At 42.8% G+C, this 24,587-nt stretch overlaps 1 protein-coding gene across 2 annotated transcripts; it reads left to right on the forward strand.

Annotated features, from left to right (window-relative positions):
* Positions 1–562: 562 nt before the first annotated feature.
* On the forward strand, positions 563–23,174 carry LOC121087106 (cartilage associated protein). 2 transcript variants are annotated; one of them, XR_005827527.1, is made up of 8 exons: positions 568–1,073; positions 4,598–4,747; positions 5,368–5,539; positions 8,333–8,461; positions 9,996–10,141; positions 12,572–12,655; positions 22,114–22,228; positions 22,439–23,174. XR_005827527.1 is itself a non-coding variant. In XM_040591764.1 (7 exons), exons 1-7 carry the CDS (start codon positions 627–629, stop codon positions 22,496–22,498), a joined length of 1,188 nt encoding a protein of 395 aa, XP_040447698.1. In that variant the 5' UTR covers positions 563–626; the 3' UTR covers positions 22,499–23,174. The 2 variants fall into 2 exon arrangements, 1 of the variants encoding a protein (XP_040447698.1); XM_040591764.1 differs by lacking the exon at positions 22,114–22,228 and having other exon boundaries at positions 563–1,073.
* Positions 23,175–24,587: the final 1,413 nt, after the last annotated feature.

Raw genomic sequence — 24,587 nt, forward strand, 5'->3', positions numbered from 1 at the left:
CGGAGCGGGCGCTCCTCAGCCCGCCGTCCCACGACACCGCGCCCTTCCCGCCGGCGCCCGCGGCCCCGCACCGGAGCCCTGCCCGCCCCGCCTCCCCAGGGCACCACACGGCTCCGGCCGGCCCAGCGCGGGGACTCGGCCCGGCTCCCCAGAGGGGACTCGGGAGGCCCCCCGCCATCCGGGGGGGCAGAAGGGGCCGTACGGCCCGCTCCGGGCCGGCAGCAGCGGTGGCCGCGGTGGAACAGGGTGGAGGCGGGAGGCGGCGCCACGGCCAGTCCGGCCCCGGCCGCCGGCGGGCTTTGGGGGGGGGGGGGGAGAGGGTGAGGACGAGAGAGGAAGGGGCCGGGGCCGGGCCCGCCCCGCCCCGCCCCGCCCCGCCCCGCCCCGCCCCGCCCCTGCTTAGCTCCCCAGACCGGGCACCGTAAGGGCAGTGCTGTTGCACCGCGGTCCCCGGCCCGGCCCCGCTTCCCGCCCCCGGCCGCGCACACCCTCCCGTCCCCCTCCCCTCGGCAGGGCCCGCCCGGCTGCCCCCGCCCCGCCCCCTCCTCCGTGCCCGGCCCCGGCCCGGCGCTCCCCTCTCCCCGCGGCGGCGACGTGGTGGCCGGGCGGCGGCCGGGGCCGCAGCCATGTGGCTGGCGCTGGCGGCGCTGCTGGCGGCGGCGGGGGCGCAGTACGAGCGCTACAGCTTCCGCAGCTTCCCGCGGGACGAGCTGATGCCGCTCGAGTCCGCCTACCGCTACGGCCTGGACCAGTACAGCACCGAGAACTGGCCCGAGAGCGTCAACTACCTGGAGGTCAGCATGCGGCTGTACCGCCTGCTGCGCGACAGCGAGGCCTTCTGCCACCGCAACTGCAGCGCCGCCGGGCAGCCCCCCCCTGCCGCCGCCGCCGCCGCCGCCGGGGGAGCGCTGGCCGAGCTGCGCCTCCTGTCCGGGGTGCTGCGGCGGGCGCAGTGCCTGCGGCGCTGCAAGCAGGGGCTGCCCGCCTTCCGCCAGGCCCAGCCCGGCCGTGACCTGCTCGAGGAGTTCCAGCGCCGTGAGCCCTACAAGTACCTGCAGTTCGCCTACTTCAAGGTGAGGCCCGGCCCTTCGCCCCTCCGCCGGCCGACCGCCTCGCCGCCCTGCCTGCGCTCCCCCCCGGCCTCGGCTCCCCCGGGTCTCGCCTGGTGCTCCGCCACCTCCTGCCACGCCAAGCGTGCCTGTCAGTGTCATGGTGTGTCCCAGCGGGGCCTCACTGGAGGTGGGTGCCTGGTGCACCCGCTGCTGGAGAAGCCGCTTGTCATGCCAGCCTCTTGCCCGGCCCTCGGAGCGGGTTACTCAGGGCTGTAGCCTTGCTCCCTATCACCTCTTTCACACCCGCTTAGCTGCCGGTTGTCCACCCCACCTCCATTTCTCCCGCTCCGTTGTCGGGCCCCCCAGCCCCTGCCCTCCTGGGCTGCCAGCCCTGCGCTGCACTGTCTTCCCGCTGGCAAGCCTTTGGGCCCCTTCCTCCTGCTCACCTCGTGTAACCCACTGGGACCAGCGTGTGCCTTGTCTTTCCCTCTGATTGCCGGCACAGTACTGTCCAGCTCCCTTTTCACCAATTTTTCCACCACTCATCCAGCACGTCCCCTAGAGATTAGCTCCTCTGGTTCTTCCCCAGCCACTGGACCCTGTTTTCTTGTCCTGTAGTTGTCTTGTTCCTACCCCTGCCTCTCTCATCTTTCCATCAACCTTACTTTCTTCTAACTTTCTCTGCAACTTTTTTCAGACCCTTCATGTCACTGCTGTGCTATTGCAAGCACTCTTCCTTGCCTCCTGTCCCTCAGCGTGTCCACCTTCCTCCCTCGCTCGTTTCTGGTTCAGTTCTTTCAAGTGCAGCAGCCTCCAGCCGCTGACACGACGGTAGCCCGCTGCCTGCAAAACTCTGGTTTTGTTACGGCCACAGGAAGGAATAAAGCAAAAATGGGCTGCTGAAGCACAACACTAATGCTAGCCCTGGTGTGGTATTTACTTTTTGCTCTCAGGTCAGCCAAGACCAGGGACACACACCTTTTTTAACAGATTTCATCCCATTTTTCTAGCTTCTTGTCATCCTTCTGTCCAGGATCTAACTGACAATTTTCTCCCTCCTACTCATCTTCATCTTCTGTTCTCTAAATCAAGGCACATCCCTCATATCATCCGCTCAGATACAGCAATTACTTGCATTTCAGAGAAATGGGACATCTGTTGGGGAAGTAAACAAGCTGAACTCTTTGGTTAGATTGTTTTCTTTTTTAGGGATTTATTCCCAACATATGCCAACATACCTTATATCAGGTTGCGTGCTTGTGCATTGTTTTTGAGATTGCTGCTTGAAAATACCCATCTCCTTAACTGTTGCTGTGTCTTACTTGTAGGAGTGCCATTTTCTCATGAAAATATCAATGGTTTTCCCAAATGACACAAACAGATGCAGGGAAATGTGTTCTCAGAAAACAGGAACAGTATCCACGTGCACAGTATCACACCAGCATAATTCTGTGCGTGTAAAGCCATCCCTATGACCGTGCAGAATAGCTGAACTTTACAGCCTCTGCACACACAGAACAGAAGGTATCAAAGAGTGGACATTTCTTTTGAGTAAGAGTGGGCGGGCACACCTTGCATTCTCAAAGCCGTATACAGATACCAAAATGACATCCCCGCAAATGTTCCATTTCTTGTCTTACTTGCTTGAACTATTCATTCCCCCCTCGTAGTATGTACAGAGTTTGCAATGTGTGGATCACAGCAAAAGTAATTCCTACCTACTGGTTCTGATACAGTTAAGTAACTGGCAGGTAGGAATGGGAGAGGAAAATCAGAGAAACGCCTCCCCCTTCCTTTAAAGTGTTTTGCAGTTGCGTTTGCAGGAGGTTTCAGCGGTTAGGTTCAGTGGTTTTGCCTTTAGTGCCAGTTGTTCATATTGTATGTTTTATTAGATTCTAGTCCTGCTCTGAGCTCCTCTCACTCACTTGGGGAGTTTTGAATGGGCCTTCTAGAGCTACAGACTGCTATGTACAAAGGACTTTTTCCTGGCTGGTGGCTTTCTGAAGAAAGGAATGTCACTTTTCTCACCCCCCACCCCCGCCAACAGCATTTGTAATATAGGAAGAAGGCAGAGGGAAATGCTTTATGTAATTTTTTAGAGTGACCATGTGCTTATTCAGGTGGGTTCCACAGTGAAATTTTGCCACGTCTTAGATCCTGGGAGTAGACTTTTCTGTGTTGCTGCTTGTTCCTCTGGAGGGAGCTTTCTCGTAGCCACTGAGTTCACTTAGGAATGTGTTTCTACAAAAACTTTTTTTTCGGTTTTTTTTTTTGTTAGTGGTGAAAATTGAGATCAGGAGAGAATTACGGACTAAGCAAAAATGAGACACCCATCAGCAAACAGAGTTAAAGCATAAAGCACGAAAGAAACCAGGCATTTGACGAAAGTGCAGCTGAGATTTCCCTTTGCGTTTAGTGCTGCCGGGGCTGACTGAAAGCGCATAGTTTTGGGACAGCAGGGAAGGGCAGCTGGCAGAGCTCCAGTGCTGGGACACACAGCGGCACAGCAGCAAGAGCTCATGTTAGGGGGAAGTCTTTCTTTGGTGCAGTTGTCTTTCAGGTTTCTGTCGGAAACGAAAGGGTACTTTTTATGGATGCAGAGTGCATGTGCATATGTGCTTGTGATTCTGGCTCATAGTTTTATATGTACACTTCCATAAGCTGTTTCAGATGTGAGGTGGAACTCTTATCACTTAAACATCAATATGCTGAGTGGGTTGATATGGATCTTGGCTTATGAGGAAAGAGGTTTTAACATTTCACAAATGCTTAAGACTTGTACTTTCTCACTTTTCCTAAATAAGTGTATATATACTATATAGTTTATAAAAACATATAACATAAAAAAAATATAAATGCATGCACAGAGAAGTTCATATATATTTGGCACATGCAGTTGTAAATGAGGAATACATAACTTCATAAAGCATCTCTAGTGGGGTTTAAAGTTAGTTTAAAAACAATTATAGAAAATCACATAGTACGCTAGGACACCATTATTGAGGAAGTCCCTGCTGTTTGCTCTGACTTTGTAACACCATCAGGAAAATACACTGTTGTAACGTTGTCTTCTGTGCTGCTAGGCAAGTAACTGACATAAACACCCTGCAAACATGGTAAAATGATGACTCTTGCCCAGTATCTGTAGGTTAGCGTCAGTAATTGCTGTGTGATTAATCCTACACAGGAGTAACGGTATAATCTTGTGCCTTGTCAGCTTTATGAACAGGGGAGGGGGCAGGGAAAAAAAAGCCTGCTTTTTGACTTAAAATCATCTGTGCTATCTGCAACAATAATAGACTTTTAAAATAAAAAAAAATATTCATAGTGTTGCAGCTAGGAGTAAAACTGAGAATAATTATATCAGTTTTACTGTATGGTCATATCTGTTGAGACTGTGGTTTCAGCAGAAGTAAGTTTGGGAATATAGAGGCTGCAGGGAAGTTCCTTGACAAAACCTGGGAAACTCTGAACTGTTTTTTTTTTTTTTTTTTCCCAATTAATCTTCCCTCCTCTCCTTTCCTCCTCTCCTCATCCCTGTTTAGGCTAATAATCTTCCAAAAGCTATTGCAGCAGCTCACACATTTCTTCTGAAGCATCCAGATGATGAAATGATGCAAAGAAATATGGCCTACTATAAGAGTATACCTGATGCTGAGGAACATATTAAAGACTTGGAGACAAAGCCTTATGAGGTATGCTTTTTATTCAGTCTGGTCTTCTGGAACTGTTTGATTACTCCTCTTATTGTGTGAGATTCAAGGATCTCAATTGCTTATGTGTTCTCAGCTCTTACTCTCCCTCTTGCTGTCTTCTTCTTTCATTGCTGTTCTGTCTTCTTGATGCATTCAGTAATTCTCACCTCCCATGCTTTTCATCATTCTATGAATGAGTCACAGTAAATCACAGACAGTGGCATACCTGAAAGCTACTACATGCAGATCACTACTGGAGCTAAACAGGTGCAGGGAGTTACTCAAATGCATGAGTGCTGTAGCGCACAGCTTAAAATAACTCAGACATTTGGTGTTAAGATCACACTGAAAATCTCTGTCAAAGCCTGTGCTTTAAACTGACACTGTTACTTCTGTCCAGCAGGTTTTTCTGTTGATCTGAAATGGAATTACCTACTCTGCTCTCTAGGAAATATCTGGTAAAATCTATTAGCTATCTGTATTTCTTGTCCTCATTTTTATTGGATAACAGCTTCTATAGTAATCCAGAATTTCGAAGACATCATTTACTGTCTTTGAATTTACACACAGCTTTCCATAGATCCGTTTACTACTGGGTTTCATTTCTGCCAATTTTTTAGAATCTCTTCATCAGGGCTGTGAGAGCATACAATGGCGACAATTGGAGAACGTCCATCTCAGACATGGAACTAGCTCTTCCTGATTTCTTCAGAGCCTATGATGACTGTACAGCAGCCTGTGAAGGCTCCCGAGAGATCAAAGATTTTAAAGACTTCTATCTCTCCATTGCAGGTGAGTGGTTAGGAAACAGTAAGGAAAGATGTTCCAAAAGTGCATTTCCGTTTATCCATAGGTCTGGCTACCAAAGTCCTGTTCCTCTGTTTGCAGTGTGAAATGCGCAGGGTGTCCCCTGCTCCGTTTGGACCAATGGGAATTGATTAGATTCACTGAAAACTGCTTGAATTCTGGTTTAGTCTGTTTTTCTTCTTTTCAGTAATATAAATGAGGGCTGTCAGAAAATCAGAACATGTAGAGGAATGAAGCTGGGTTAATTGACATTGATAATATACAGCTGTGGGCTGGCTTCAGGGGCGGTGGGTCGGCTGATGTGTATAAGGTGCAGCTGTGGCTGGTTCCTGCTAAGTAGTTAAATAGCCCTAAGGGCCAGGTGAAGGAGAGCAGCTAATGAAGAGAGACCTGGAAGAAGCAGAGGGAGAAGAGAGAGTGTCCTAGATGTAGGAGAGATAAGGAGAAGGATGATGCAGCAGAGGCAAGAAGCAGGGTGGACTGGCCTGAAGCGTTTGAAGAAACAGCATGAACAGTAGATGAACCTTTGAGACTTTGTGGGGGGGTTGGCCACACCGGGGCAAGGTGTGGGAGCACTTACTGAAGTTAACCTGGTATGGGATGGTAAAAGCCTTGTTGCAGCCGGCTAGTTTTGAGGGTGCTGCAACAAGAACAGAGAGTTCTTACATTAATGTGGAAGCTGTGTGTCAGAATAAAATAGATGCGTAAGTAGTGACAACTGCTCCATCCAGCTAGCAGCAGTTATCCAGACAAGTCTCTTGACCATTACCTCAGGATCAGTTTGGCTGCCTTTGAGGCTTAGTGGTTAGCCTGCCTTCAAAGTCTGCTTTGTGATTTCTGTATCACTGGTCATACAGATTTCCTTTCTCATAAATATGACCAGTTTCTGTTGACTGTTTTTCATCTTTCCTACAGCAGATTTTTTCTGGCAGATAAGATTTCTTTTTCTGTAGTGTGCAGCTTAAAAAAAAATAAAAAAATCCATTGCTTTGCGAAGAAAAAGAGATAGAACCTTTTTGATGGTGCATGCATTCCCTATGCTCTTTGGTAGCGAAAGAAACAAGTAATTTCTCCGGTGCTCTGGGCTCAGTGTTGTTTGTGTGGAAAATGCCTGCATCTTTTCTTAACAAACTTAAAAATTTGAAAAATGCAACAGAATTTCTATAGTTGCCAGAAGGAAAACCAGCCCAACATTTTGTGAAACATGTTGATACCTGAGCCGCTCCACTGTTTGTCACAGTGTGGAACTGGTATCTGCCAGTACAGCTGACACAGAGCAGCTATTGCAGGCTATTCCTCAAACCTTGTTTTACTCTTGGGCAAAGCAGGCAGGTGCCCAAGACAGCAAATGAGGAGTGAAGGTCAAATGACAGGTAGTAAAGAGGAAACACAGGCCTTCATCCCCAGGGGGTCCGAGCTCCAAGCCACCATAAAGGGTGCAGTGTCTGTGCTCAGCTGTGATTGGCATTTGCTGTCCTTCTTCCTCCTCAGAAGGAAAGGACAATTCCTAGCAGCAGTGGTGAGAAGGAAAGGCAGGAGTTACCACATTGTGTCATCATGACCATGTGCACGCATTTCAAATATTTTGTTCTTAAGAAAATTCAAATTTACTTTCACTCTTGTCCCAGGGAGATATATTCTGCCTGGAGGTTTTTACTGCAGAAAGCAGATGTAGCAAAAAATGTTAACCAGAAGTATTTGGTGTTTGCACTAGGTACATGTTGATTGATCCCTGAGCAATGAGGTGTGCTTGGAAGCCAGCTGGCCTCATTGCATGGGATTGTTTCACTGAGGGACTTGCATCTCTGATTTCAAGTGCTGACTGGAATTGAACACTACTGTGTCTGGAGGCTCTGCTGCTCTTGTAAAAGATGGGTCTGATAATTTCATTTGGCCAATCATTTTTAGTTAGCTTCAGTGTTCTTCATGTTAGGAGTTGTCAGAGGTGTAAACGGGGGAAGGGACCTTTGCTGTTGTGCCTTGGTCAGAGGTGGAAGCTAACTTGCTCTCACCTGCCAAATGTGGCTAACAGGGAAACTGAGGCTTTAAAATAGTTCTGTTTGGCGGTGTTGCCTAATGTGATACATCCTGAAGATGCTTGAAATTCTTTGGTGGAAGGTTTTCTTGAAGGTAAGATCATCTCTAATCCTGTCCCATTGTAGCAAGCTTTTGTAGGCTGTTTAAACTTGTGAATTTAAACATTTCTGGCTGAAAGTTGTTCTGTAGTGAGCAGCATATTTGTGCCTGTCTTCTCTTCTAGAACATCCAAACTGCAGGCACAAAATGTGGGTGTCTCTGGAGGTTTAATTTGCAATCACCAGTTGTGTTTCTCTGTGACACAGTTGTACTCAGCAGCATGTTTACCTTATTCATGCAATAATTTAACGCAATTGCAAAGGCTATCAAAATAAATAATGGAAAAAGTACTGTTCACAATTATGAAATAACATGATACCCCATAACAACTCCATATAAAACCCACCGCCACAGACTGCCTGTAGGTGTCAGTGAAACCTAACTGCGTAGTTCTCTGGAATTGCAGCTTGTGATCCATTTCAAGTCCAGACCGCACTGATTTTTACAGAAGGTCTGAGTACCAATACTCAGTGTGTACTTCAGATGGAGTTGTAGATGCTCAGTACTTCCAAGCAGCAAGATCCAGATGCATATAGGACCCAGGAGAGCATTATAAGGCCAAATTTTATTGGGCAGCTAAAGGGAGGGTTGTAACAGCCCACTGTGTGCTATCAGTATCCTGTGTTGTTTTCTTCCTTCTAGATCATTATATTGAAGCCCTTGCGTGCAAAGTGCAGTGTGAGAGTAATCTGACGCCCATTATAGGAGGCTTTGTTGTTGAGAAATTTGTGGCCACCATGTACCATTACTTGCAGTTTGCTTATTATAAATGTAAGTAGTGATTTAATATGCTTAAATAACATCAGGATGATGTGGGACAGTTTCCATTCATGATCTTTTTCCTCTCGTTACAAGGCTTTAGAATGTAACTAGTGGCCTGCAGAATCTGTATTTTAACCTGTTGTGGGACAGATAGTCTGAGCTGCCTGACATCTTTTTCTGCCTGTGTAACTGTAGTTAACAGACACGGGAGAGAAACATAATGTATAGAGCCTGTGCTCATAGTCCATGAGTCCCATAAGAGCTGGATTTTGCCCAGGGCAGGCCCTTCCATTTTAAGTTATGCGTGGTTGTAACTGGTCTCCACTTGGGTGTTGGAAAAATGGGGCAGTTACAGAGAAAGTGTGAGCTGATCCGTCACTGCCTTTCATTCTTTATATGATACCTACTGCCAGCACAAGTTGCTTACAGTTTTCAGAGTTTCATATAAACGATAAATGTTTATAGTATGTCTATTAGATGTTCTTCTGCTTTTCTGAAGTAACTCGTAATGTAACACATTAGGGTGAACAAAGGTTCCTATACATTGGAACACATGCAACGACACAGACCCATTTTGTATACCTGTATAAAAACCGCCATGGTTTGATCCAAAAAGCCGTGGTGCTCAAGCTGTCAGGCCCACATGGTTGTTAAGCAGCTGAATATATGGTCCTAACAAGAACTTTTTTTCTTAAACTTCTAACTCATTCAGTTAAAGAGAAGAAAGATTGTGACTTCAAAGTAACAGATCTAATGTAACACCACTTATTCTTTTCCAAAAGTACTCAATTTTCAGTTTACTATTCAGAAGTTCTTCCACAGAGAAATCTACAGAGTATTTTGTACCATTCGCTTTTTCCTAGTGGATTCTTACAGTCCTGCTAGATTGGGGCACATGGGGGTTTTGAACAAAGAGGGGACCACTTAACTAACAGAAATTGTAGTGCTTTGGTGCTCAGAGATTACATATTTGATAGGTAAATCATTCATTGCATTTTGTGATTTCTTGAGGAACTACTTGCACGGCGAAGAGCACGTGTAGCCCTTAACAGCTACTCCTGCAGGCTCCAACATCAAAGGGAAGATACATCCAACCATGTCGCATCAAGCTATTAATGACTTTTGCTTATGTTGTGTGACTACACGTTTTATACATTGACTCTTCCCTGTTTGTCAATCCTAGTACAAAGAAGTGGGGTTTTTTTTATTTATTTGTTTACTTGTTTTTTAATAAATGCCCCAATGGGGATCACCAGGCTGTTGACTGATGTTTCACTGATACTGGGATACCTGGGAGGGACGTTTGGTTAGGATTTTCATAGAAGGCCATCAGAGGTGAGTCCCCATTTTTGAATCATGGCCTTACCTCCTTCAGAACACACAGATAGCATATCCTTTTTGGGAAGCAATGGTTTTTTTTCTGTGCAGCTGGTGTGGAGGTAGAAAAAGTGTTCTGTTTCCATGTGAGTTTTTCAGAGCTTAGATAATAGTAGGAATTTCTTAATTTACCTTATCTGGATTTTTGTGTGTGTTTATTAATTAGTGAATGACATGAAGAATGCAGCTGCTTGTGCTGCTAGTTACCTTCTGTTTGACCAGAAAGATGAAGTAATGAAACAGAACATGGTCTATTATCAGTACCACAAAGACAAATGGGGACTTAAAGAAGAGGATTTTCAGCCCCGATCGGTAGGTGAATTACTTAAAATGCCTTCTAGAGACATTCAGATATGTTCCTGAAACTCTGTGGGTCAGAGGTTGGGAAAATGTGTTACCTGTTGGTTCTGGAGTTAAAACACATACTGTTTTATTAAAACCATATAGAAAGTTGTACACAGATATGTACTGTGTAATGTAGACGCAGAATGTCATTATAGTTCTTTCCTTTGTGTTGAAATATGCTACAATAGGTTATAATATGATATGGTGACAAGTAAATTCACACTGGTACTTGACTGCTACTTATGCATATCTTTATCTACCTTGATAAATAAAGCAACTGGCCCCTGAAATCTCCTGATGAAAAGATCACGGTGATGATCTTTTGGGCTTTTGTGAATCGCTTATTATTTGCCAACATGTAGTTGCCCACCTGCTTGTTAATTCAGGTTCTGTGGGCTTTTGAATGTGTCTGGATATGATAACTCCAGCTAAACTCACTTCCCACTTTCTCCATTTAGAACATAGATGGGTGGATGAGGATGGAAGAAGGTTCAGTACTGTATTGCATCTAATTATCTCAGTTAGAATACTGCAAAGAACCCAGAGTAAACATCAGTCCATCCAACAAAGATCATGATCTGGCTTTGAAAAATTACTCTAAAAATGGGTTTCTGTGCTGGTCTTAAATTTCCGTGTCCAAGGAAATTTTACAGATAAAAGCATCTTTGCTGTGCTTCTTGACTCCTGCAGCCTGGACTCTGACAGTCAGATTGGATTTTCTGTCATTTCTTGTTACCAGGATTTATGTCATGCAACTGAATTAACTGCTTTGTGATATTTGAGTGACTCCTTAGGCATCAGTGGTACGTGGCTGTACAAGTAGTTAGCCATTAAGCAACACATGTTCCACAAATGAAATTTAGTGCCTTCTCTTTCTCTTAGGGCATGGCTTTCTGGTGGAAGAGTTGTCTGAGTTAACCTAGCCGAAGCAACAGCAGGCATCCTGCAGGGTAACATTCCAATTGCCCTTTCCATGTTGCTTCTTCAGACACCTCAGTCATGGAGACCTGTACTGGCCCAGAGGGGCCCTTGATTCTTAATGCTGCATTAATACATCTGTGCAGTGCTTAGGTGATTGACTTTATCTGTAGCAGCACCGCAGAGCAGTTCATGTATGCACCTTACAGGTTGGACTGATTTGATAATTACTGTTTCCTTCCTCTCAGGCCAGCCAGCTCAAGTAAGAAATACCACTCCATTTGAGTGAAGGGTTTTTTATTTCTGGACAGCTGTTACATCCCTTATCCACACGCTGGAAACCCAGGCCTGCCCTGCGGAGCCAGCCGAGACTGAGGACAGCAAAAATGCATTTGGTTCTTTCAGGCAGCAGCAGCAAGTCTGAACTCGGAGGGGAAAGGCACCACACCTTTGTCACTGCTTTTTGGGAACAGAATGGTGCTTTATAGCCATGTTGGAGACAATGTTTAATGGTAGTGGGACTGCGGGGTAGCAACAGTGTGAAACTGCAAACCACAAACATATTCGGCTTACATGTGCAGCGATGACAGAACAAGGGCCCTACACATGAACTCTGAATGTTTCATTGATAGCTTCTCAGGAGCTGGGGACCACAGATAATTTAATTTTTAAATATAAAATATTGAATGCACACAGCTGTATTTTCTTGTACTTTGATCCATGTAACTGTGAACAGAGTTGCTTACTGTCCTAATCACTTGCCATGAAAATCATAATGCCTCTGGTTTGTTTTCACAAAGTGGTAATGGGGTGACAGCAGCATTTAGCTCTGGCACTAAGCTCTAGATCTTCTTGGAAAGAGGAATTCTCCTGTTTTCCTCCCCAAGAAGAGTTAAACAGGATTATCAAAGTAGATTACTGTTGGTATTCACAAATATGAGAGTAGGTGGCTGAGGTAAACTGCTGCCCAGGCAAGCAGCTGGGGGAGTGAGGAGGGACAGGTGGGTGACTGAACAGAATTTCCCTAGCCCAGACTCAGGCTGGGGTGGTGAGTCATTATCATGCAAAATAGCTTAGTGTCTCTTTTTCCCAGAACTGCCTGCTGCCATAAGCCAGTGCACAGGGAGACAGAGACTTTCTCTTGTCCAAAGCCTGCTGGAATGCAGGCACAGGCTGCTGCTCAGCTCTGGCAGTCTCATTCCTTATTTTAAGACTCGCCAATGCTTTGAAACATGAGAAAGGGGAGAGTGCTTTGTTCTTCTCACGCCCATGGAGCCTGTGCTTAGAAAGATCCACAGAGGACATTGGATACGCTGCTTGCTGTTCTGCTGTTTCCTTTCTCAAACATTATAACCCCTCTTGGGATCTACCTTCTACTAAGTCTGGGTCTGACTTCACTGGAATAGTTTCAGGTGGCATGTGATGACACTCCCCTGTCTTGCTACCCTGAAGTAACATTGAAATTTTGGTTTTTGATAGGAGGCAGTTCGATACCACAACATAACCACACTCCAGTTGGAAATGTATGAATTTGCCAAGGAGCATCTGATGGATGATGATGAGGTGAGTTTCCTAGAGAGGAAATCATGGTCAAAACCCCAGCAATCACATTAAAGCGAAGATGATATGTAGATGAAATTCTAGGATTTAGCTAATATGGAAAAACCTTCTTGTAACCATGACCAATTTATCATAAATTTTTCTTTTGTAAATGCAATATAAGAAACAAGCCCCAAAAACGTGACATAGCATTTAAAAAAATATGGACAGCATTAACACAGAGGTTAAATACAATGCACTGAGCCCACAAAAAAAGAAAATCCACTTCACAAGCTGTAACACCAGGGGGCAGAGAAGCAGTGTGTGTATATATATATATTTTTAAATTCTAGGGTTTTTATTTCTGAACTGTTGTTTAAGTTAGGTTTAAAGATCCTTATAATTTTGTCCAGAAGTGACCACCTAAATTATAATTTTTGTCAAAAGGAAGTCTTATCTGTTATTTTTTTTCTGCACAGTAACATTTTGGTAGCCCAGTCTTGCTTCTTAAATGGTTGGAATTCATGGCCAAATAACATATAATGGCTGCTATTAGACTGGAAATAAGTAAAGAGGATTTTTTGTGCAAGAAGAATAGTTAAATTGTTGAAAAGGCATTTCTTTGTCTCCCACAACTGAAATTAAAGTATAAATCATGAAGGTTTTGGATTGCTTTTTGTTTTGCTTTGTTTTCAGAACCTTTCATTTAAAGTTTTTAAAAAATATTCAAATGGTGGAATAGCTCTTTGCCAATGCCAGCAACTATGTTCAGTTATGGCATGGGGCACAGTACTTGTAATGAGCACTGCTGAGGTCTTTTTTAAGTTAGAAAACGATGGTTTATGTTAAAAAATGAAATCACCTTTGCAATTTTTATATTATCCAGCATATAGGGAGAGATTATGTTTTATAACGGAGAAGTAATAACATGTCTGTGCTGCCTTCAGTATGCTAGTGACCTGAAAACAACTCTATACATAAAATTGCATTGCAAGGTTACCAGACTTTAGGAAGACTTTCCATTGTGATAAAACTCCATGAAAGACAGTTTAATAAGGTTGTTACAGGGTTAAGCTTAGATGAGGACTAGTTTGTATGGATTTTCAGCAGGGTGTGAAATACTTGAGCACTTCTTTATATTCTGTTTTTGGTTTGTGCTTTGCCCATAATGTGGTGTTATGTTACGCATAAACTTAACTAGTACTCTTTTCTTCTTTGATATCTGCTGCTTCAAAACACAGGGATGAATAATTAAGGAAGGGGGGAAGCAGTCCATTGTGAGGGCTTTCCCCGTGTGTTGTTACAAGAAGGAATTACAGAAGCAGTCTTCAGCCTCAAGCACCATGTATAGAATAAACAAGCATTCATTTTCTGGCATTCATTCCTGTAAACTATTTCACTGGTGCAATTATAAATGACCTTGCAATCTGCAGGAGGGAAGTGCAGTGGAAACGTCAATTAAACTTTTGGGGAAGTGACAAGGAAGTATCATTACACTAGATGAGCACTAAACAACCAAAATTACTGGGCCTGGTCATGCCACAGATATCCCTACCCCACACTCTAATTGTATTGGGAAAGTTACCGTCCTCCTCTCCTGGGAAAAAGTTGAAGGGCTTCTGTGCCCTCCCTTACTAGGGCTGAAGAACCTAGGAGAGATGGAGGCTTGGCTCTGGTTTTTGGTAGTGAACTCATAAATCCCTGGCCACCAGAACTTGTCTTTGGCTGCAGGAGCCTTCCAGGGAGTCCAGACAGAGCAGGAATAGCACAAAGGTAAAACCACTACCTTGCAGTTTCTGCTGTATGGGCAGGACCTGGTAGTGTAAGTGGAATATTTTTTTTAATATTTCTCCTGGCACGGATAGAGAAGTTTATTCCATGGGAATGCTGAAAACTGATGAAAAACCCAGATAAGGTATTACAGTAAAACTTTTATTAAAAATTGTTAAAAATGGGGGCAACCTCTTTTTAGTGCACTCTGTTTATTTAAACCATGTGCTGCCTGGGCCATAGGCCATACCTTATGTGAGTTTCTGTGGTCCGTGTTTGCTGTCTGTGAAGTTGCTTGTGGGCCAACAAGACCATAAAATAATCTGCAGAAGAAAATCATTCTCTTCCCTTGAGTGAAGCAAAAAGATTGATGTGGCAAAAGGATCTCTTCCTATGTGAATGTGTCATTATTCCCAAGCGGAGAATCTCACTTTATTCAGACTTCTCAGTGCTCCTGTGTCCCAGATCATCCATGTGTCTTTTTAAATCCCATTAACAAAGCAAGTGAGAACATGTGGCTTCTTCCAATATACATTGCAGTAATTGCAGAGGCTGGAACATGCAGTAATGATTTTTGCATATGTCACTATGAGAAATACTGTCCTGTTCCTGTTACTTTATTAATGTTTTTCCACAAGGAAATGAAAAACTGGTTCATAACTTACATATAACTAACATAGTAGAGGTGACAGAGAATATTAATGCCAACTAGCTACAAATTACATTTTCTTAAAAGTAGTTATTATTAAATATCCTTACAGTTTTCCACAGTGAAGTTAAAAGAACATTACACAGTGTTGTCCTCTTGGTTGGCCATGAGTAGTCAAGCTTTTTTATTTCTGTTCAGATGTGTAATGCATAAAGGCTGTAATAGATACAACTAGTGTTGTGCAGATTTAAACAGTAAACTGAAATGTTGTTAAGAGCCAGATAATCAGCTAGTGTAGATATAACTTCAGCACTGCACTAATTGTATGAGACATGTTTCTGGCCCATAGTATCAGTGTTCCTGAGAAATTTTTTTTCAGGGATGGCTACTTAGCTGTTCTAAATTACATAAGAACCACAAGTATTTGGCTGGGATGATCCTACAATGTGATTTTTTTTTTTTTTTTCTTTCTGTATTTAATCAGTAGGTGAAGAACTGTTGGCAGCTTTGACCCAATTTTTTGGCATCTTGTTCTTTTTATTTGTGTATAATATGTGTGTCCATTTGTATAGTAGCCGAAATTCAAATGCTCCATTCCCAAGCGTGATACAAAGGAGAGTAAGTGTTGAACTGATGTGACTGGTAGAAAGAGAATATACGGAATAGCACCAAAGCACGAGGGCCCAGTGGACTGACTACTGATGGCAAATAATAATCTGAATTCAGCCTATTTTTCTGTTTGGGAATCGCAACATTTTCAGCCTTATTAACTCACTTTTTGCATATGTTCAAATGATTTATAGAAGAACGCTCGTAATGGCAAGTTGTAATTGCAGACCTGTAAACCTTGCCCTGCCTGCGACCTCAGACCAACAGGGCTGCAATAGCACTGCTACACTGAGAAGAGCTGGTGGCAGCTGTTTCAGAGATACTTGGTATTGTTATGGTCTCTGTTCAACATACGCTTCTTTAAAGAAAAAAGAAAATGTTCTTTTTCATCATCACTTCCTAGTAGAGTTACTGCCCCTGTGGCTGGCTCTCCAGAAGCTTCCTGCTTTCTCAGCTTGCTTCTTTATCTTGGTCAAAGGTGTTCCTCCTTCTATTTAAACAACCTACCACGGGAAGCTGCAGGCATGGTTGGGCTTAAAAGGCAGGTGCTTATCCCCAAGCTGCAGGTGCTGACAATAAGGAGGAATTTTTACCTGCCCAGATTTTCTTAATCTTCTGCGTGCAGCATAAAGCAGGCAAGTGAGCATAAGTAGAGCTCAGAAACAAAGCCACTAGAAGGCCTCTGTTCTCAGTGCAATGGGAGCAATGTTGAAGTTGCTCTGAAACTAGGTTGACTCATGTTTTATAGGCATTATAAAAATTTTAAGAGGAAAACACATTTATTGGATTACTGTAAAATACTATTGTAGTAACTGCAGTGTACTGCAATCTGCCATAGCATACAAGAAAAGAACAGTTATGTATTCAGAATAGATCATTAAAAAATGCAATGGAAAGATAACTGAGAAAGTAGTTAATGAGTGTAAAGAACAACTAAGCTTTTTTAATATTGGAAAAAAAAAAACCCTACCTAAAAGCATGTGACAGTGGGTCACACTGTGGACTGAGTATCTGAAAAATAAACAAGTTAAGGGCCAAATAATTTTTCTGCACAAAGAATTGAGGGATTTTTTTTCCCCCCCCTGCTAGAATGTGAGGAATGTACAGCCTGGTCTGTGCTGCTCATGGAGGGTCTGGGAGGGCTTTGAGGTGGTTACAGTGACCTCCTGTGTTTTAACTGAAGGTTAGATCAAGGAACTTTTTCTTGGTTGAAGGCTGAATAAACCTTTCAGGCTGAGCCACTCCTTGACACATGCCTTACTGTTATCCCGAAATAATGTGTTGCCCTGCAAAGTATGGCTGGCCAGCGGGCTGCGTGGTGTGCATTTGCAGCATCTCAGGCCCACAGAGCACATGTCCTCCACAGTCACCCATATGAAACCTCTGTCTTCAGTGTTCCAAGATGGTCATTCACCCTTGAAGAAAATCCACTGCTTTTCATAACGTGACTCTTTGTCACTACTCCCATTAGTTACTCAAATGTTACCAGGGCCGTTACAAGACAATTACTCATTAGTTACAGGGCAGCCCTGAGTTATTCTTGCAGAGGCTACCACAACCTTGCCACCTACACCCAATACCTAAGGGAATCAAATCTGTTACTCTGTTAACAAGCTTCCAGTCATTAGATCTTTAACCTTTAGCAAAATCTGAATTTTTGCTATGAAGGACAGCTGGGGGACATTTTGTGGGATACATGTTTTCCTTCTAGGTCATAGATAGTAAGGAAACAAAAAATCCAGCTAATTCTTGTTCTGTGTATTGTCTCTTAAGGCTCAGTTTGTTGTCTGAGTTAGGATAAAGACTTTCTTATTAATTTGCTGATTGTCACACATGAAAGCATGTTCATAATATTTTTCTGTAGTTCTTAATTCATTCTAGAACACTATTATTTTAATATTTTCTGTTACTTCTCTGAAGAACGGGCTATCCCACTGCAGTGCATATGAAATCCCTATAGGAAAGGCCTTCAGCAGGTCTGCGTGGAAAGTATGGGTTATTGCAAGAAAGCTGTTTTTTCCCAGAACTTTTCCAGTTCACACTGAGAAAGGACAAAACAGGTTGTAGGTGGAGGTAAGGACCTGTGAATGATTAATATTTGCTACGCAGAAGGCAGTCTTTGCAACCAACTTTGCAAAGTGTCTGGGTCTGTCAGCGAGCAGTACAAGGGCTACTGCTTCCTACTGTTTTTAAATGCTGCTGTCGAAAGAAAAGTTGGTGCTGGACCATCAGTCTCAAGTAGGCCATAACTGAGCCATGTATTGGTAGCTTTTCCTCTTTGCTGTTTATTTTAATAGCTGGCTAGGAGTCTCCAAACAGACGTTTCTTCTAAAAGGTTGTGTTTTGTGTGTGTGAATGCAGCATTTAATATTGCATAAGGGCCAGCAACAGTCCCTGGCCCAATGTGTACCTTGGTCTTAGACACTCAGCTTGTGGTAATAAGTGAGGAGTTCTGCATTTTTGTCCTTTTTAGGACTTATTTTTTCATATGATCTAACTTCACTTGGAATAGTGCACCAGTCTCACTAGCCTGGATTAGCTTATTCAGAATTGACCAAGGACTCTTTTAATTTTTTATTATATCCACCTAGTCAAGTACCCTTCGTAAAACCTTTTCGAATTACTTACTGTGGTACAAAACTTGTTTTTTCTGTTTGTGCCTCTGTTCAGCTGTTAATCTAAGCCAAGGGTGCTCAATATGCATATCTCACACATAATTAGAGGCTCCAGTCAGATCAGCTTCTGTGATTCTTCTTACCACTCACATCAGTCTGGGAGCATTTCCTTCCTGCTGTCCAATGTCATGCATGTTTCAGGCTATATCTGAAATGGTATATATATACACCATTTAGTATATATAAATTTGGTATATACCATCTTTTCCCATGCATTTTTGCTCTGTCACTCCCACCTTCGACTGACTGTCCCTGGATTGGGAGAGGGAAGAGGTTGGTAGCACAGAGAGGGAGATGATGGGGTGCCAGCAGAGCTGTTGTACCTGGCCTCCGGTGCAAACCAGGAGGCGATGACCGTGGACCGAGGGCCAGCTTGCTAATGAGGATGTGCTTCACTGCAGCTGACCAAGCAGTCCGCATGTGCGTACTTTCCAGTGGTGGTGGTCTAACTACCACGCATGTACTGGTCTGGCGGCAAACCCTTCTCTTCCCCAAGCTTAGTCAGACTTCACATACTGATTTACTAGCTGCCAGCCAGCCAGCTGCATCACGCTTTGGGCCATATATTGCTCAAGTCTGGTTTACATCAGCACTGTGTCTGAGCAGCATATTTGTGTAACCTGCATTAGAGCTGGGTGGCTGTTGTCCCCTCTAGTAGCTGGCAGCAGAAAGAATTAGGGGTTTGCAGCTGACTTTGCATGTAAAATTTGATGTTCTTCCTATTAAGGTAGGTAAGAGCCAAAGAGCATACCAGATAACAGGAGGAACACCGTCACGCTGAATGCTTAAATCATATCAGAGAATCATTTCAGACTCCAAATCCGCAGGCCAGCATGAAGTTATTAGATATCTGTGGGCAGGAGCCTTTTTCCCTGGAATGAACACTTGTGAAATACTTGCCAGCTTCAGTCACGCAGAATGCCTGGTGCGGTGTCAAGTGAGTGCTAATGGGGCAAAGACAGTGATCAGTCTGGTCATAGCTGCTAGTGTGACAACGTGATCAGCTCTTCTGACGTAGTGTTATCACCTTTGCATTAGGCTGCCAACCACACTGTAGAAAACTTGCAAATGTTTGACATTCTGACCATGAACACACAGGCAAAAATACTTTTAATTATGGGGTTGGTTTGTCTTTAACTGTAATCCGGAGTTTTTGTCCTTTCAAAAATAATCAACATCCAGGCAATTTTCCAGTTGTATTACAATGTATGTGTATTGTTTAGGCAAGTATTTTTATATTTTTGCTGTATTTCAGCCTCTCTTACTCTGCAGTACTTCTCATTAGACTGCAGCAGCTTCCATCATACTTTACTTTAGAGATCAATTTCAGGCACCAGAGATTTCAGATTTCAGTAAATTTTTTTTCAAATACTATTGCTTTTAAATACCCTTTTCCATTTAACACTTGGGCTTTGTACATGTTTCTGGGATTGAAAACATACCAGAAGAAAAAAATCTGAATTCTGTCTGGATCCTCTGTGTCTTTTGAAATATCCTATCTTACTGATGAGTGTGACAATAATATGGATTGAATTAAGTTCCCATATGGTTGAGTTACCAGAGGTACAATATTGAATTTCCCATGTCTTCCTTATACTTAATTCTGAGTCATCCAGTCAGATGTTTACGCCTTTGACTCTACCTCTCGGACTTTTACCTTTTGAGAGTTGTCTTTGCAGGTAGACTGAGGAGAGAAATCCTTTTTAATAGCTGTTACTCTTTCATCACACTACAATCCTGAGGTGTAAAAGAATCAGTCCAAATTAGATCTGGGACCCCTGTAGTAGACAGCCGTATTCCCACTCGCATAACTCTGTTTGGAGTTAATGGGACCTGCCTGTCTCTAGTCCTTTAAGAGGCACCCAACTGCTTGTGCCTACAGTTTTAGGAACTGCAGTAAAACTTGACCTGAAGTCCTCTGAGCCTCGATTTCTGTATCTCTCAACTGCTTGCATAAGTCACTGTGTTGGATCTAGTGGCTATTTTCTTCATGTGCATTTGTGAAGTGGTATTGAGTTCCTCCCACGATTGGGCTCCTTAGGCAATCAAAATACTTCTAACAAAGGAGAACGTGCAGAAATGTCGAATTCCTGTTTTCCAGTTGCCAGATTTCCTGCAACCAGGAAGACAAGTAGGGAATATGAAAGTGCTGGCATTTTTTCTTGTGTTTTTATTGAATTGGGTACTTGGATTTTTTGAACAAATTCAAAGCAAAATAAATCGCCATCCTTCAGGACTTGCTAAAACCACTTCATAGTTGCAAAAACTCAACAGTATTTTGAGATGGAGCTGTGAAGCAGGGAACAAGAGCAGCAGTTATTTCAGCCAGCTTTCCTCCCACTTTTATTTTTGTTTGCTTGGTTCTCATTCTTTCTCTCCTTGCTAATTACACATCTGAAAAATACGATGTTAATATTTTTGATCACTGTATCCGTAATACAATTGTTGTATTCAAAATAGACCAAATTTCTCTATTTCCTTTTATTATTTTCACTGACAGAGGTTTCAATGGCCTTACCTCACCAGAATAGAAAACTGTAAAATTTAGAGCCTTAAACTGAATGTGTCTGGAAGGTGCTGTCATCCTAAGGGAATACCCTTCTAGACAAAAACGTCCTTAAAATTTAATTAGTATTTTAAGATACTGTTTGCTGTCTTCATCAGGCAGGCTTAGAAGCCTCATACTGTTCACAAAGGCTTGGAATGGAGGGTGAAGGGAAGAGGGAGAATGAACATCCAAGCAAGGATGACTTGCTTGCAACATAACTATTATAAATTATCATTATTTTAAACTTGAGAGTGAGTAAGAGCTGATCAGATTTTCCAGCAGAATATTTTTCTATCAGAAAGTGACAATTTGTTTTGGGAAAAAAAAAGAACATCTTGAGACCTTTTTAGAATATAGGTTTATGTCCAGAAAGGAAGAACAGGAAAGTTTTAAAAGAACACAGTTAAAACAGTTTAACAGAACATTATAGTTACTAGGATAAAGTGTTGGAAATGTAAAGTTGAGCATCCACATTACCCTTACAGCTCACCATTTGAGTTGTATAAAAGAGTGAAAATATGCAGAGGCATTCCCACGGGGTCTCCCATCTCAGTGTTGTTTCTGAACTCTGCATGGAAGGCAAATTGTGAAATACTAGTATTTCTGAGGGTGCCAGCAGATGGGCTGCTACAGTCAGTTTTGAGTCGTCTGAGATGCTGCTGCACGTTTGCTGTTAGCTACTTGCTTTTCGCTACTGAAGGTGTTGCCTTGGGCTGATAGTGATTACAACAGGTTTTAGCTCAGTTGCTGTAGCCTGGCTGACAAGGCAGTGAATTCCAGCCAGTGGGGCTGTATCATCCCATAGTACTCAGGCTTGACTGCAGAAAGACGTTTGACTGTGGTATATAACACATAAATACGTTAGGAGTAGCTTAAACAAAGTACGTTGGATTGTTCTTTTGTGCTGGTTCCCTGTATTAGTATAATGGAGCTTGTAAATACAATATTTTCAGGCCTGAATCTAAACCCAATGTGTTTGTTTCCAGTGTGGAAAACATTCTAGTGTCTCTGGTTCTTTACATTTTTGCTGCATTGAAACATGGCATGTGAAGATCTGTGGTTGAAAATGGAGAAGGTGTGTGCTGAAGGGTATGGCAGAGGGCATAAACAGTTAGAGCAGACAGATGTGAAGTCGAAGTTATGGTTCTACAAAACATTTTGCTTTGAATTTTTAAGCTTTCTAAAATTCTTTAAAGTTTTAAGGGATTTTAACAATTTCCTAATTTTACAGATGCTTTAAACATTTATGCCTCTACTGTCCAAGTTTGAGTATTTCATTGTCTATTTAAATACCTGAAAAAGTACAAGAAGATTTACTGGGAAGTGTAACATTTCCTTCTTTTAAGGTCTGTATGTCACTGCAAGTACTTGTGCTACCCCTGTGTGGGCCATTTAGTTCCACTTTATAGGCTTGTTGTGCTAGCTTCTGTGTGAAGGGTGTTAAAAATATTTAGATTCTGTTATTACGGTTTATGTTTATATTAAAGTAGTTAAAATTTTCCACTGTTTTTGCAGTACAGGGTTAACTTGTTTCTGTTAAATATAATCCTTTCTAGGGTGAAGTTGTGGAATTCCTTGATGAGCTGTTAGAAGTGGACGAAAAGAAGGAATCCTGATGAGTGAAATCACCACAAAGTGTTTTACAAACGTGAAGACCCACCATTGCTCCTTACTATTGTTTTTGGTCACCTGTAGTTCCAGTTAGATATACCTCAAAGCTGCTCCTTTAAGCTCCACCTTAAGTCACAAGATCCACTCCTGAAAGGTCACTTCTGTGCTGCACTGACTCTTCCATGAGTGTGGCTTTCCACTGTGCATTTACAGAATTGGTGCCTATGGGTTTTCCTCCTGAGCTTGCTTTCCTTTACACAAACACGACAAAAGAGACTATCTGTATCTTCTGGGCTGACACTTAAGGTTCCTCATTTCAGTGCTCTTCCACTAAGTTATAACAGTACAGCTAAATTCCAAAGAACTTTTGTCAGATTATGGACCATGGAAGACATAACAGTTCCTCTAGACTTTCTGAGCTGTGTATTTTATTATTTATGTAAGTCTTTTTTTGTGATGATGAATAAAGTGATACTGAATCCCAGTGCACCTGCAAGATGTTAGGATACATTCAAATAGCTGAAATAAGATGATCAACAAAGCACAACTAGTGGCCTTGTAAAAAATGCTTAAAGAATTCCGTAAGCAGTGTTAATCTTTCTTAAAAACTGAATTAAATTACATGACATGAAACTGAGGTCACTTATAAATGAATAATAAAGAATTTCTTCTTCCTACCAATTCTTACTCTTTCTGTTGAAACAACTTGTGATTCCTCTGTGAGGTCAGGCCAATCTTGTATGAAACAATGGTGATCGCCATACTTAGTGTTCTCTTCTGTAGAAAAGAGTTTGCATGTTTTTTGCAGTCTGGTGGGACTTTTTCATCCGAAAGTAAGTACAAGTGGAGACTGAGGCAATTTTAAGTGGAATCTTGAAAAATATTTGCATGTGAAATCTTGACATTTTTGTTAATTATATGGGGCAGAGTCCAATACAGAAGTACTTTGAAGGCCCAGAAAATACTGTTTTAGAGAAGAGTAGTGAATTAGTATCTCAGGGTACTGAAGAACAGAAATGTCATTGACCACAGACGAGGATTCAGGATTTCATCCTCTGCTTTCCTGTCTTGTTTTTAAGTCCAAGTCCTACAAGTGGTTTCATTCCACTTACGTCAAAGTAGACAAGTGCATTCAGTGCTTTTATGACTGAACCCTGGTTCAGCTGAATGAGAGTGAATTGCAAAACCAAAATCTGCTTTAGGTTTTTAAAAAGACAAAACGTGATCTACACTATCTTGCTGAGTGGTTGCTGCTGTAGTTCATCGGTGTTTTAGAAGTACGGTATCTACACCATTGAGTGTCAGCAGAGAATAAGGGGAATCCACAGGATCAGTTTTAAGTGTCCTCTGCCCTGTGGCAGCAATGAAACAATTTTAAAACATTAAATTGTGTGTGAAAGATATTTGGAAGATCAGTTTGGGTTTGTTTTTTTTCTTTACTATAAATCACAACTAATCCACTGAGGTTGATGGGCAGACCATTCTATTCTCAAAATGAATATCTATTAAGAGCCTTTTAAGGAGATTTACCCATTCCACTTGTGGTGACAAGATCAGAATCTAGCTTGCTATATGTTTCGAACATAGAGAAAGTGTATCAGATTCCCTTACATTTTCTGTTCCATGCAATATTAGCACTCTATTGTAAATTCATATAAGAATTTACTTTTTAAAAGTCACAAGCAGTTGATTGTAAACCATCACTTCCCCGTGAAATATATGTATTGTGATACCCAGCTGGGTTAGCTTCTCCAGTTTGTCCCTAGTTTTTTCCTGCTGGAGGTGTATGCTCAAGGGAGAGGTTACTGCACTGCAGGCCTCTCTTGTCCTTCTGCTTTCCAAACCTGCACAGGACAACTCCAGATTTCCTCCTCAGGAGCTCAACCATTGATGTTAAGGTCATATGCCCAAATAACTTCACCTTAATACTCTAGCTCCCAAATCCAGAAATCCTGCTATTGAAGGGCACGGAGCTGGTTGGAGATGGATGTATCCACGTGCGTTGCTGTCGTTTTATGTTTTTCATTTACTTTTTTCTCATTGCAGTGTACCAAACTGACTTAGGAGCTCTGCCAAGCACCGGCTGTTGTCTGG

The sequence above is a fragment of the Falco naumanni genome, chromosome 4, assembly GCF_017639655.2.
Source record: "Falco naumanni isolate bFalNau1 chromosome 4, bFalNau1.pat, whole genome shotgun sequence".
NCBI classification, from domain to species: domain Eukaryota; kingdom Metazoa; phylum Chordata; class Aves; order Falconiformes; family Falconidae; genus Falco; species Falco naumanni.